The 14,074-nt window shown below is 46.1% G+C and overlaps 1 protein-coding gene across 9 annotated transcripts in view; it reads right to left on the reverse strand.

Annotated features, from left to right (window-relative positions):
* Positions 1–14,074, reverse strand: part of CAMK2G (calcium/calmodulin-dependent protein kinase II gamma) — a 117,454-nt gene that overhangs the window by 10,106 nt on the left and 93,274 nt on the right. For 4 of the 9 annotated variants that reach the window (XR_774362.1, XM_010567766.1, XM_010567767.1 and 1 more), the window contains 4 exons: positions 6,465–6,533; positions 4,821–4,865; positions 4,102–4,150; positions 1,956–2,069 (listed from right to left, as the gene is read on the reverse strand). Coding sequence is in view for 8 of the 9 variants with exons in the window: in XM_010567766.1 (XP_010566068.1) it covers positions 1,956–2,069; positions 4,102–4,150; positions 4,821–4,865; positions 6,465–6,533 (277 nt within the window). In the remaining variant the exon portion in view is untranslated. Of the gene's footprint in view, positions 1–6; positions 284–1,955; positions 2,070–4,101; positions 4,151–4,820; positions 4,866–6,464; positions 6,534–14,074 lie in introns of those variants that run through there. The other 5 variants (XM_010567772.1, XM_010567774.1, XM_010567768.1 and 2 more) reach the window with 5 other exon arrangements.

Raw genomic sequence — 14,074 nt, forward strand, 5'->3', positions numbered from 1 at the left:
GGCGTCAGCGGTTAGCTCAGAGGGGCGCTCCGTCCCTTCTCGGGCGGCCGAGGGGTGAGGGGCACAGAGGTGGAGAGAAGAAGGGGGGGAGCTTCACATCTATGGTATCTAGTATTAGTTGCACTACTCCACTACTGCTACCCAGCTGCTAACTTACACGGTGCACGGTTAAGTACAAAGGGAACTACTGGAGTTAGCAAAGGCTCCGACCGAGCACGCTCTAACTCCAATGTCTGCCCTGGGCTGTCCCAGGCAAGAAGCTTCTCTTCACAAGACTGTGTAGCTGCAAAACAAATGTAAGCATTAAAATAACAAACAAACAAAAACCAGAAAGCAAAATAAAAACCAACAAAGAAGTACAAACACACACAGCCCCAAGCCTGGTCGGCACACAGAGACATCCACATCCCAGCAACCTCTGCCTGCTCTCCTGCCTCTGTCACGCATCAGCTGGGCCGGACACTGCTCAGAGGGGACCACACTGGCACCAGTGCAGAAGACCCCTCAGAGCATAGCATGAATCGCACTAATGCTCCTGGAGGTAGTTTGAGGGTGACCTAAAACACTGGTCGGAGTAGTGACAGAGCAGCACGAGGGCAAGTACGAGATGCAAGCGAAAGGGAAAGGAAGTAGGGCATCCAAATCACTGCAAATCTCAACTCGGAGGGGAGTGGGGTGGGAGAATGCTGTCCCACCTGGCAGAGAAGTGATTTGGCACTCCTAAGCATACCAAGCAGGGCCTTGCTATGAGCAAGAGGAAGGAGTTAATAAGAAAGCAGTGAGGGGACAGTTCACAGCAAAAAGGACTTCAGGAGAGATCATTTCCCTTCCGTTCTGGCTGGGCAAAACACCTTTCCCATTGCACCTCACGAACCAGCAGTTTGACATCCTTAGACCTAATTCAAAAATAAGTAACAGAGAGGCTCCAACTGCTGCATCGTATGAGATACTGGTGCTGTGTGCAGGAAAACAGGGAAGGAAGACAGGAGGAGACAGAAGAGGACATGCCTGTTCCTTCCTTCCCAGACTGACCTGGACAGAATCAAATACCCCAGATGTTCCCATCTCGCATCCTCAGATCCTTCCATTATAGCTTTAAATAGTCAGGCAGCTAGTACGGTATGCCTGTGTAGGGGGAAAGGCTGGGAATTCCACCTAGATTTTCTCCAACCTACTACCTTTTTCCATATTAATTTTCAGAGTTTTTCAGCCACAGGCTCCTCTGCAGAGGCAGCCAATTCAGGAGAGATCAGGCAGACGGTACCAGACTAATCACGGTACCAGCTAACTGAGCTAGTGAGACAGACATGCAAGGTAAAGCTCACAACAGAGAAATGCCCCTCAGAGCCAACATTATCCAAGGATTTTCACTCAGAGCACCTGACAATGGATTCAGAAACACTGTGGGATCTTCCAGCAGCCACAGCCTCCCTTCCAAAGCATCCTTGAAGCAATCTGTAAAAACTGGTTTTCGTTCCTTTCGTACTTCCCGAGCACCATCCGTGTCTGGGGTGCTCAGAAGTTCTTGACAAGAGAGACTGAATTCAGCCTCGCACATCCCCTCCATAAGCAGACCTGCACCACTGACCCCATTTCCCACAAGGAAAACTAAGAGATGCAGTGACTTGCCCGAGGAAACCCCAAAAGACAGTGTCTCTGCAGAGAACTCCACATCTCTCCCAGATGAAAGCAAGGGAATGAAATTAGCTAGGATGAGGTTCTGGGGTTTTTTTTTTTCCAAAAAGGGAAGGAAAGGTTTGGAAATTTTCAGTGTGCAAAGAAGGGTATTTTGCAGGAAGGGAAATGATTTCTTTTTATTCTGGAGTACTGGAAATGAAAAATCAACATTCTGGAAGGAAGTTGAGGAAAGGAAAAATCTTGGGGAAGGAGAAATGGGAAAGGAGGAGGGAGGGGTGGGAAAAAGATGCCATAAAGCACTGCACCCCTGGACTTACTGGCTGAGAAACAGAGAGAAAGCTGGGACTGCATGGACTCAGTCTGTGTTTTGCTCTCACTGTGCCTCCGTCCTTCAAGCACTGAGCTGCCATCCCCGGTGGAGAGAGGGGGAGCTAGCATGGCAGGGAATTAAAACACAAACACAAACAAAACACGCAAGTTCAGTAAATAAAAAAAGAGAAAGGAAATAGGAGAACATTAAAGAAACCACAATGCTGGGCACAAAACATGCAGGAGTATCCTCCAGGGCAAAGCCAAGTAGACAGCTCTACAACATGGACCTGCTGTGCAATTTAGAAAGACACAGGGCAGGGGGGTGCTGCCTTTAGCCCCACCACAGTGGAAACAACATAACCCTGAGGCAACTGTCAATGATGGATCAAGACAATGTCTCCTACATGACAGCAAGAACAGATCTGAGTAACCTGTTGTCTATTGAAAACAAGAAGTTGGCAGAGGAATTGCACAAGCATTGCCCTTTTCCTAGAGTCATGGCTATGCAGAATGCTGAGAACTCCAACACCCCCAAACCTTCTGGTCCATTTAGTTTTGCTTGAGTGCTTCCTTAGCTTAAAACATGGAGTGGCAGGAGTTGAAAAGGAACACTTAAAACTGAAGCACTAAAATTACCAGAGCTGGCCATAGCACAGACCATTACTGTGCAAGCTCCTTCCCTCCCAACCACCATTCAAACGCTTCCTTCAATTAAAATCGTGACAAAATTTTCTAACCTCTGCCAAAAAAACCCCCTACCAACTCTAAGTTTTGACCTGCAGCTATGTAGCCCTATACAATTCTTTATAGATTTAGCCCTGGCCAGCTGCCCTCCTTCGCCCCCCCCTTCCGTTCCAGCCCTAGCCTTACTGTCCTCACAGCATTCATATTCCTGACTTACAGGACCCCTTGCCTCAACTGGCTCAAGCCTCGGACCCCTCCTGAACAACAGCTGCCAAAGGAGACAAGGTTCTGGATGGATATCCAGCAGAGATTAGATAAATCAATTTCATTACCACACTACCAAAACCATCCAGTGTCCTCAAAGCTAGGTTCTTAAACCAGGAATTACTCTTTGGCAAAAAGGTGGGAGCTAGAATACTGTCCTGTAATGAGGTCAGGTCTTATCTGAAAAAATCTGTATTGCAGAGCTTATTTACTCACTGGCATGTGTTTCTGCTCCCTGTGACTCCTCAGAAAAGGACCCAGCAGCTTGTGATAAGCCACAGGAAAAGCATCAGGAACTAGCCCACCTGACATAGGTGACATTTGCTGCTACACCACAGGGTCAGAATTGATGTTTTTCCCTGGATATGTAACTAAGATTGACTACGGGGAGAATGAGAGTACCTCTGCCTCAAAATGCAAACTAGTAACACGTTTGCCTCCGAATGCAAACTGCATTCATCCATCCCAAACCTGCTCATTCAGGAAAATGTCTGCTTGTCCTTCTTTAGGGAGGTCAGGAAAAGGACAACTGCTCAAACAATATGAGCAGATATGGGACTTGGAGCTCCTTCACCTAAAGAGTTTTACAAGCACAGAATATTTATGATATGGTCACTGAAAGGTGCCAAATCTCTTCTCAGCCTCTCCCTCTACTGATATCTCAGTCAAGGACATAAAAAACAATTTCCATTCAGAGATGACAGGCTGAGAATGATCTTCATCTTAGAAACAAAAAATAGACCCAAAGAGAAAAAAATAAAGAAGGAAGTGTGTGCATGTCACTAAAGAGATTCCCAGAAAGGGGTAAGAAGGGTGACTGAGCAGTAACAGAGAGGTTTCAACTCCCTGTAACCTACAGGGAAGCACAAAAACACAACCGGACTCCAAACCTCAAGGGCCTGGTAGGGATTTTCCACCTAGAAATGGACTGGAGATGAACAGATTATGATTTTTGCAAGAAAAGAATTCCAACTCTGAGACAAACCAAATTAGCCCAGGGCAACAGTGTTTATATACCACAGAGGCCAAGTCAGCTGGTTCCCTAATGCATGGTCTCACTGTGACAGGAATCACAGCGTCATGGCAAATTTATGAACTGAGTCAGACACAGAAATCTGGGAAGCTAGTTCAAGGCAATGTTCGAATCTCCAGGATCCCCTGCCTGCACTGAACTGTATTAGAAATCACAGGCAAAACACCTACCTTTCAGATCCTCATCTTCTGTCGTGGTGTTACAGCTCTCTGTGGAACCCTGCACGGCAGAACAGAGCATTACCAGGCATCAGCAGTCAGGAACACGAGCAAATAGTTTGATTTGTTTGTGAAGAAAGATGGGGAAAAGCGCAAAAACATTGGCAGGTATGGCAAGGGAGAGGAGGATATAAGGAAGATTTGGATGGAAGCAGGACAAATATTAAGCAAAACTTAACAGCATCTCTGCTCAGCTTTTATGTGCTCAAGCCATTCAAGCCGTCCACCCAGAACTTCTACAAGGACAGAAGTTACCAAATTCTGTCATATGTGATCAAATGGGAGTTGCTTCTGTTTGGAAGAAGAATAGCCGCAAGAAGCTAAAGAAGGGCTCCTAGGCTTTCTCAGAGGAACAGGTCTCCTCTTCCAGAAGGAAAAAAAAAAGTGCGTAAGTGCCTGTATGTTTCTTCTCTTCCACCCCACATATGAAAGAGAGTGGTGATTACACACCACAGTAGGAAAGAGATGATAATATTTGAACAGTTGTCCCTACTCAGCCTCTTCCAGAGATCCACAGCCATACAAAACACAACCCTCGCAGTCTACTGCCAGCAGTATTCAGGAGCATGCTACAAACCAGACATTGGAAAGGTAGAAACCGAAGTAAGACACATGAAGACAAGAACGACGAGAGAAGCAGAAGTTTCTCTGGCAACACTCCCATCCCTTACCTTTATGCCATCTGTAGCATTATGGACAACAGTTGTTTGAGGCTCCTAGGAAAGGATGGAAGAATCATTAAACTCCAGTTCCAAAGCATTCTCTCATTTCTTTTCACTCCCCAGCAAGTGAAGAAAAGGTGACTGACATAAAAAAAAAAATAATCAAACCACAAACTCCAAACAGCACGTGTGCTTGAGTGCGCACGCACACACTTCCTGCACAAAAGGTTTCCTGAAGAGAGAAGCTGCACTAAAAGCTACAGTCACAAGGAGACAAAGCCCCCAGCTTCACTGCATTTGCCCCTAATTCCCAATTTGCCTCCAGTGAACCAGGTTGGCACAAATGCCAGATGGCAACCAAGCAGCCAGTCTGCACCCTCTGCAGCCGTTCATGAAGTAATGATCCCTCAGCAGCATCCTCACTGGAAAACGTTTCAGAAGAGGGAGAGGATAATACTGGGCTGGGGCCTTTGCCTCCCAGTTTTTTGGGAAGTTTGCTGGGTATTTTAGCCTAAAAAAAGGGACATTCATAATTTCCATAATAGAAAGGTGATAAGCCAGACCACCTCAATGCCTCTCAGAGGAATTCTAATGGAACTGGGCTGTGAAAAAAGGCACATTTTTCTTAAAGTCTCTAAAATAAGATCCAATTCCAATAATAACAACAATAATTAATAATTTAGAAAGGCTCCCTTAGTATCAAAACTATCATGAACAAAGCCAGTGAAGGGAAAACAGAAAATTATGAAGTGTCCCAAGAACGCTTTGTCCTACAACAAACAACAAAAACATGAAGTCCCACCCTTCCACCCACCAAAAATTGCCAAATCCAACTCTCCAGAGACACACAACAAAGAGCAGCTACCAGGTTTACGGGTGCTAACTAGCTCCTGCACTCATCCTTTCATTACTGGGACAAGACTTCAGGATCCTGCACCATCTCCTCCCACTGCTATCACTCTTGCAGGGTGGTTCAGTGAGGGCACCAGGGACCATGACGGTACAGTGAGGTACACTCACCCATCTGCCTCTGTCACCCATTGCACTGCTGCCTGATCTTCCAAGCATACTGAGGCAGACCACACCGAGCTGTGCCGTTAAACATACTAGGCACAGGGCACCCTATGAAGCCTGCTGCACACAGCCCAAACAGAAAATGCCAGCCCAGCAAGTCAGCGAGCTGCAGAGAATCAACTGCCCAACTAAGCAGGCCAAATGGGCCATCAAGGGATTCCTCTAAAAACCCTTTGCCTGCCCTTTCTTCTGTGCTGTCCTGAAGTCCATCCTCCATTTCCTGAGCGCTGGAGAGTGGATGGAGCTTGCCATTCTCTTCTTCCAAACCAGCCTCCCCAAAGCCAGCAGGAACAGTTGAACCAGACACACAGAACTATACAGGGATGGCACACGGGGAAGACCCGCAAGCTGCAATCCCCACACCCAACCACAGCTCTGCTCAGCACCCCCACCCCAAAGCCTGTGAGGCTGTGATCAGGCCCCACAGCAGCACAGGGACATCAACAGAATGAAGCCAAAACACAAGCTGAAACAGAGCAGCACAAGCAGCACTCGGGATGGGGGGGAAGGAGAGAAGGGGAGAGGACAGAATCAAAATTAAACCAAACAGGAAAAAAAAATAGCGGTCGGGGAAGATACCATGGACGTCTGCACTGAGGGTGTTTCTTTTGCAGTGCTTACTATACTGGTTTTGTTGTTGCTCTGTGGCTGAGACAGAAAAACATGGTTTTAGTTCCTCTGCTGCGCAGCAGAGGCAGCAAGAAAACAACAATATTGCTTCAACCCCAACCATCTCCGCAGACCCTCCCCTCCCCACAGGCTCGATCACCAAGAAGAGGGAGGAAGGAGTGCTGCCCGGCTCGCTGGACATCATCCTTCCCTCAGAGGCAACAGATATTGTAAGGGATGTACCAAAACCCAAACGCCATGGACTGCTAGAGCTGTAAGGAAGGAAAACAGAAGGGAAAAAGGCAGCAGCCCAAAGGGATGGGGAGAATCCTGCAATGAGCACCAACAAAAGTATTTGGTGAAGAAGAATGAGAGGTGGCAGTAGTCCCGAGAAGAAGAGACTACAGAAGTGAGAGACATGCAATAGTCATGGTGCAGTCTCAAACAGGGGACAAATGGGAGTCGTGTCTGAGGAGTCCCAAAGTGTGCAGGAACAGTCCTAGATATGTGATGATGCTGAGGGTCTCAGGGAATCTACTGATGCAAGATAGAAGTGTGGTCAGCCCTAGAAAAGGTAGAGAAAGGTGAGGTATGGTGTGTTGTGTCCCTGCTGTGACCTGAACAAAGAGACTTCAGGACCAAAACATGGAAAGAGATGGGGGTGGGACACAAGGAAAAGGCCATGTAGTTCCCCAAGTAGCAAGTCCTCTGGATGGTGCCCAATAGTTTTTCATCATTCCCCTCTTCAGTCTCTCTTGTAGCTGTGGTAGAAGAATAAAATCTCCATTTCCTGCATTCACACAGCACAACAGTGAGGCAGTCACCAGCTTGCTGCAAAGGAATGTCCCATTGGGTCATGTACGTTGGTTATGTCAGGAACGAGCAGTCTATGTTTGTATGAAGCCAAACCTGTGTCCACTAGTATATAGCTCCTAGCCCACAAATCCAGTCAGTTGTTGGAGAATTAGGCCCACAGTTACACTGCCATGTAACCCCCACACCAGGTACATAGCTCTCTTCCTGCCAGGCACTATCAACAATGTCAAAATCAGCACTGCAGGAGCCTCACTCAAACTCCTTGGTTTACAGGTCAGGGGTACTAGGTGGAAGCTCACAGCAGTGTGACCTCATCGCAGCTGCTCTCCATCCCACCATTCTTGGGGAGTGCAAACTCATACTGCAAAACATCAGGCCCTCATCACCCTGTAACCACCACAAAGAATGCAAAAGTCAAATGCTGAGCTGGAAAACATCTGCCAAAGGTTTAATTATGTCAACCAGAGAAAGATCCTATGAGGTTGAGACGTCACACACACCTACTAATACTTCAGTTTTTCTTCACAAGCAGCATGCCTTGGCTTAGCTATCCCTTTTGGAGAAGGAGAGAGAAGAAACAGAGGAAGATGGGGCAGGTGGAGAAGGGAGGCAGTACAAGAGACAGGCAGGAATGAATTCTTTAGAAGTCCATGGGAGAAAAAAGAACATATGACGCACACTCATCCCCAAAGCTAAGAAAGGAGAAACACTTTACAGATTACTGTTTACTGTCTCTTCCTATACATCCCCACATTGTCCTAAGACTTTGGCCTTCCAAGAGCTTTGCTTCCTGCATGTATTTCCAGCCTGATGGCAGAAGAGACGACAGGCCACTGTGCATGTAAGAGAGGAGCAGATCAACTTGAAAAAATGAATCCCCAAGCTATTTTGTGGCATAAGTACAATCAATCTTCTGTCAATGCCTGGGTCCACCCCTCCACACAGCACTGAGGTTCCCGTACGTCTTCAGAAACAGTGATCCTAATGCAGAGATCTATCTTCCAAACCTCTTCTGTGGGAAAAGCACAGCCTGTTTTTCTTAGTCCATTGGGATAAGAAGATAAAGTTAGCATGAAAGAAGCTATATAAAAATAACTCTGATTTTCTGAAGGCTTTATAACTGAAGCCAAATGGGAAAAAAACCCAAACCATCCAGGAAGCCACTGTTCTGAAAAAAAGTTGACAGCACCCTGTTAGGTGTTAGACGTCACCTTACAAAGTGCAAACCCACACACACCCAAAGCACACAGCCTACCCTCCAGGCTGCACTGAACACCCAGTTCATACTCTTACCCATCATACTCTTACCCAGCCAGTGGGCTGAAGAAGACCAAGTATCATGTTTGCTAGTACAGAATCACATAGCATTTTACTCCAGGACAGAGTCCCAAGGAAGTAAGAGGCAGAAGACTTAGCCTAAGTGTTTTGCACAGGTCTTTCTCAGATGGAGGTATCTGACATACGGAGCTTCCTGCACACACTTGTGTCTTCTGCCCCCTAACCAACTGCCCTTCCCTGGAAAAGACTGGCCTGCCCTTCCCAGAGCCCCAGGCAGCACAGCCAGCTCTTACCTACCCCTCCCCTTCCCCTCCTACTGCCAGCCAACATCACAGTCACTGGGCAGGCTACAACCCTTGGTAATTCACAGCGGTACAGCTCAAGTTGAAAGAGGCCAATTCACCTAAAAAGGTGACAGGCCCTTCTTAAAAATCTATGTAACATGATTAGTTTTGGCACAGCAGTTGGCAGTGCTTCCTGAGCTAGACAAGAGACAGACAGACAGGCACAAACAACATAGAGGGTGCAAGAGAAAAAACAGACCAGTGATCATATCGCTAGGGACACACATTTCTAGCCAACTAAAAGAAAATAAGTACCAACACATGGGCCATCTCTGGTTATTTAGCCACCTTCACTGCTTCCATGTTTTCTGAGGCTGACACAGAGTTTACATATCCCAGCTGCTTTAAAACAACACGCAGAGCGAATTTAAGTATTGCTGGCCGTGGGCAGAGAAGGGCAAGAAAGGCCCAACGAACTCCTGCCCTGGAGTTTCGTAAAGGCAGGGCTGGTGAAAAGTCAGTCCCTCACATCAGATTTTCCAAGCAGTACTTTGGGATTACTTTTTTGTGTTTACATAGTTTTAAGCTGTCATTGAAGGAGGAAGAGGAGAAATATCTTCCAGATAGTAATGTAGAAACAAATTATTCTGCTTTCTCAGTACTATAACATTCCTGTTCCTACCTGCAATAGGGGAGAAATATTTTCTGTTCTTTTTCTGTATAAAGGAGATAATGCAATAACTAATTTTTGTACTTTCGTTTCTGTTCATCTGTCAGTGTCAGAGACAAAGGCATCATCTAATGGGCTGTGTATGCCTCCTTACAATACGGCACTGGACAATTTTCTCTTTGCTCCCTTGAGAGTGGATTTGACTAGTTTTCTGACAAATTCTGTGGAAGTCAAACATCTGGATGGATGAAAAAAGGAAATGAACAGGACAGGGGAGGCAGTTACTAGGTATTTGGTCATGCTGGGATACATAAACAAGATCAGGACAAAAGGAAGTTTTGGATTATAAAGGCTTTGACAAACCTTTTCAGTAAGTATGCTAAAAAAAGAAGTGACTGGCAGCTCTGAGCTGCCTAGCGGTGCTGTGCCCACACATTTCATCTGAACAGTGGAGCCCCATCAGTCTCTGCCACATTTGGAGCGACTCCCAGTTTGTTCTACACTGCAGGGCTCCCACCAAGGATGATGGCACCAACACCAGGCAAAGCACCTGCTCCTCTTTTTGGCACCTCTGCAACAGAATGACAAAGCCCCATGTCCAGGCAAGACACGCACCTGCTCTGCTGAGCCCAGGAGAACCACTGCCTTTTTTCATTTCACACTCAGAGCAGGGAAGGTCAAACTGCATTGCCAGCAGTTGATTTTCTGCACAAAGTGGGAACAGTACAACTGGCCGGGGGCCAGACGATCACAGGGCCCTTTTAGTGAGGACATGGACCTTTCAGTGCACAATGATCCCCACCACCACCACCCTGCCCCTGCACAGACATGCTATGTAGGGTGATGAGCACAAGCCGAGCGTGCATGGCATGAGAATGGCGGACACATGAATCGCAGGCAGCTTACGGGAGGTGCTCACCATCAAATGCACACTGGAGCTTGACTTCCTTTTCTGGACACACCATTGAGAGAGGGAAAGAGAAGGGAAGAGAGGAGATCAGAAGAAAAGCACAGAAACTATTCACACATTAGTGTGCCAGCAAGGGCCCCCCTGCCAATAATGCTCCCCTAGGACAGGTATAAGCAGCAGCAGAAATGCACAGACACATGAGAAGGTGCAGAGAGAAGTAACCATTAAAGAACATGACTACACACCAGGGGAAAGGGCAGGGTTGAAGACCCCCATCCACTCAAACATCGAGGTCAGAACATAGGTGCCCCACACGCTGATATGAAAGGAGAAGAGAGAGGAATATATATTCACAAGATGTGGGATGCAAGGGGGTGCCTCTGTGTGCTCTCCCACCTCCGAACACTGTGCAGCTTCCCCAGCCACACTGAAGAGGTAGGCAGAACCCCCCCGCCATGTGTTCCCATTTGGAGGAAACAGAGGTGTGTTTGCAACTAGAATCAGAGGGTAGGGAGGAGGAGCATCCCCAAGGGCTAAAGAAAGAAGGAACTTCTGTGCATAGCATGGGGAGGAAAAAGGCTCCCTCACACAGAAACTGGGGCTGATTGGAGAGGCAAGGTGCACCCATGCTCAGACATAGAGGAAAGGCAAGAAAGACAAAGAGGCACTCAAAAGCCAGAACACCTTGCACTCTCAGATACTTGGAGGAGAAGAAACAGGGAGCAATGCTCAAACACTACCCAACCTTCTTGGACTCTACTCTCATTCAAAGGCATCTGCAGTCATCTTCAAAGACACCTTCACACCAAACTGCACTCTCCAGTAAACCCGGTTCAACATGCATTTCTCTGCTTTTTCACTACACTCTTAGTGTCATCCTGTCCAAGCTGAGCCTGGCAGGTCTTTCAGCATTACAATGCTACCTCTTTACTCTGCTGTCTCCACATACATTTTCCATCTGCCCTTCTCCTTTGGTACTATCTAGGCTATTTCTCTGCTGCTTACTACAGAGTCTAGCTCACAGAGTAGTGTAGGACAGCACATCCCAGCCAAAAACCAGAATGGCTTGGGCTCAGCTGCATAGCTGTGGACTCCCACGTGCTACCATGGCCCACCTCTGGAGTAGCCCTTGAACTCAGTACAGGCCATGGAGCTGTACCTCCCCATTTCATACACTTACTGAGCCTTCACAGCTTTCACCTTGAATATTGCCTTCATCCCTGCTATCCTCACATCAGAGCTCAAGCACACATACAGACTGGCATGTCTTTGAGAGCAGAAGTGCCCATGCTCACCTCATACCCAGAATCACATTCCTAATCACACCATACAGTCCAGGATCACACAGACACTGCACAGACTCAAACTAGCAAACCTTCTGCCTCATCTGATTTTTAATTCCAGTACGGACAGACTCCAAACACTGATCTGTTCAGCATTTGGCTCATGAATCTTCCACTTTGTGGGGGCACAACATAGGGCGTGCCATTACCTCATTTACAAACTTGTGATTCTTCTCATCTTTTAGGACAATTTAGCTTCTCCACAGGCTCTTCCTCAAGCTAGAGCTAAAATAGGATGTGCTACCAGTGAACGAATACAATGCTTACACCACCACAACCCAGAGGAATCCTTGTACCCAGTCACAACAGGGAATTTTTAACTGGGAGAAGTGGATATTCACACCAGCTGAGAAACTGCTCCAAAACTTCAGGTTTTATTTTTAATGTATCTTATAAGTTGCAGCAGACAAAGGGTATAGGCATACTGCAGGGAAACTTATCTCTAAGGAAGACAGTCTCCTTTGAAGTTCATACAGATTTCCAGTGAGTTACAGAAACAAGAAAAGGGGCAGAAAATATTAAGAGACAAGCAAAAGGTTCAATATGAAAGGAGAGTCAATCAAGCTGTGAAGAAAACAATCACCCTCCTATATTAGAGGCACAAGTAACACTGACACAGGAGGAAACAGAACCCTCTGCAGATCAGAATTTAATTAGAGTACAATCTAAATTTAAAACAGCATTGGTCTATTAACATGGCATGATGTATTATAGAAATCCCTGAAAGCACATTATTACTGGCTACTATAATAACAGGGGTAAAAAAAGCTAGCTAGGCAGTATGGAAAGGGTGGGGAGTAAGGTCTGTGTTAAGACCAGAGCATGAAAATACTACTACAACTCAAGACAGGTTGGATAATGCCAACACGAGGCACCAGCAGTAAGTGCTAAAGCATCAAAACTTAAGTCAAAACATACACAAGGAAATAACTGAAACCACATCAGTCTCCCAATCCCCTCTGTAACTGCTACATCAGAGCCATCTATGTTACCTTCCCAAGATGACTAGCTGAGCAAACCTTTTTGTTCTTCTGGTAATGTGACTGCAATTTAGCAGAGTAAATAAGGTAACAGAAGTTTAGTTACAGACAGAGTTCTCCTTCCCTTCCACAACACAGCTACATCTCTAAGTATTTCTAGGCAGTGCAGAGACATCCCAGGGAATGCAAAAAATTGTTAAAGGCAGACAGCCTATGGTAAAGTACCTCACTGATCACTTTAAGGATTTCCCTACATTTGAGTGACAAAACATTCTCCCAAAGCAGTATGGACATTTTCCTCTCAAACCCAGGGATTAATGTTTGTTAAAGTTCTATTTCTGTATTTGTACGAAATTCGGGTGTTCATCTCAAAAGAGGAGCAGATTCTCTACAATGAAACTTAAGGAAGACTCTTGCTTTAGGTAAAAACAAAGTCAGCAGGTGACAGAAGACAACCTGAAGAATCACTGTCCCTTCAGCAGAGCAGTAATACTGGAAATGGCAAGTGTAAATCATAAAGAGCATCTATAGAAAATACAACACATACTGGAAGATGCTATAGGAAGTGGAGTGATTCCAGGCAAGGTCTCATTCACAGTTCTGGACACTTAATATGGGTATCTTTTCACGACAGCTTTTTGTATCTCTATCTTCTATGTGCAGTCCTCCCCCGGTTTGATACTGACAGTATATTTATGTTAAAACATCATGCTTGCTGCAATTCATATTCCCGTAGAGAGTATAGTCATTTCAGGACTTAAGGTAGGAAAAAAAATCCTGAACTCAAAGCAGATCAGTGAGAGGCAGCCTGAAATAGCAGATTTGAGGTCCTATTTCTACTTTACTTTAGCCCTTTTGTGTGATGCTGAGCAGATCATTTAATCTTTGTCAATCCATCTTCTCTCTTGCCCTTTGTCAGCTTGTCTATTTAAATTGTAAGCTAAGAGGCAGGGATCTTCTGCTTAGGCATCGCTACAGTGCTAAGCACACTGGACCCTTGATCTCAGTTGGAGTTTCTAGGCATTACAACAATGCAGTAAAAAAACTGAATGCGTCAAAGGTGGGTAGAATGTGTTACTGGATGTCGAGCACTTAAACCAGATCTGAAGTGCTCCCCAAGCGTCTTGCACAAAACACTTCAGCATAAAACTGTGCTGTTCAGGTGAACTTGGGTTCTCCTCATTTAACTTCACCACAACAATCTTTAAACAGTATGGCTTTAGGATCATAAAAAGTCCAGATACAGAAGTAGGAGCATTAACTCCTGTTGGTCACCGCATGGATGTTACTTGACCCCTG

The sequence above is a fragment of the Haliaeetus leucocephalus genome, unplaced genomic scaffold, assembly GCF_000737465.1.
Source record: "Haliaeetus leucocephalus isolate CR32 unplaced genomic scaffold, Haliaeetus_leucocephalus-4.0 Scaffold229, whole genome shotgun sequence".
NCBI lineage: Eukaryota > Metazoa > Chordata > Aves > Accipitriformes > Accipitridae > Haliaeetus > Haliaeetus leucocephalus.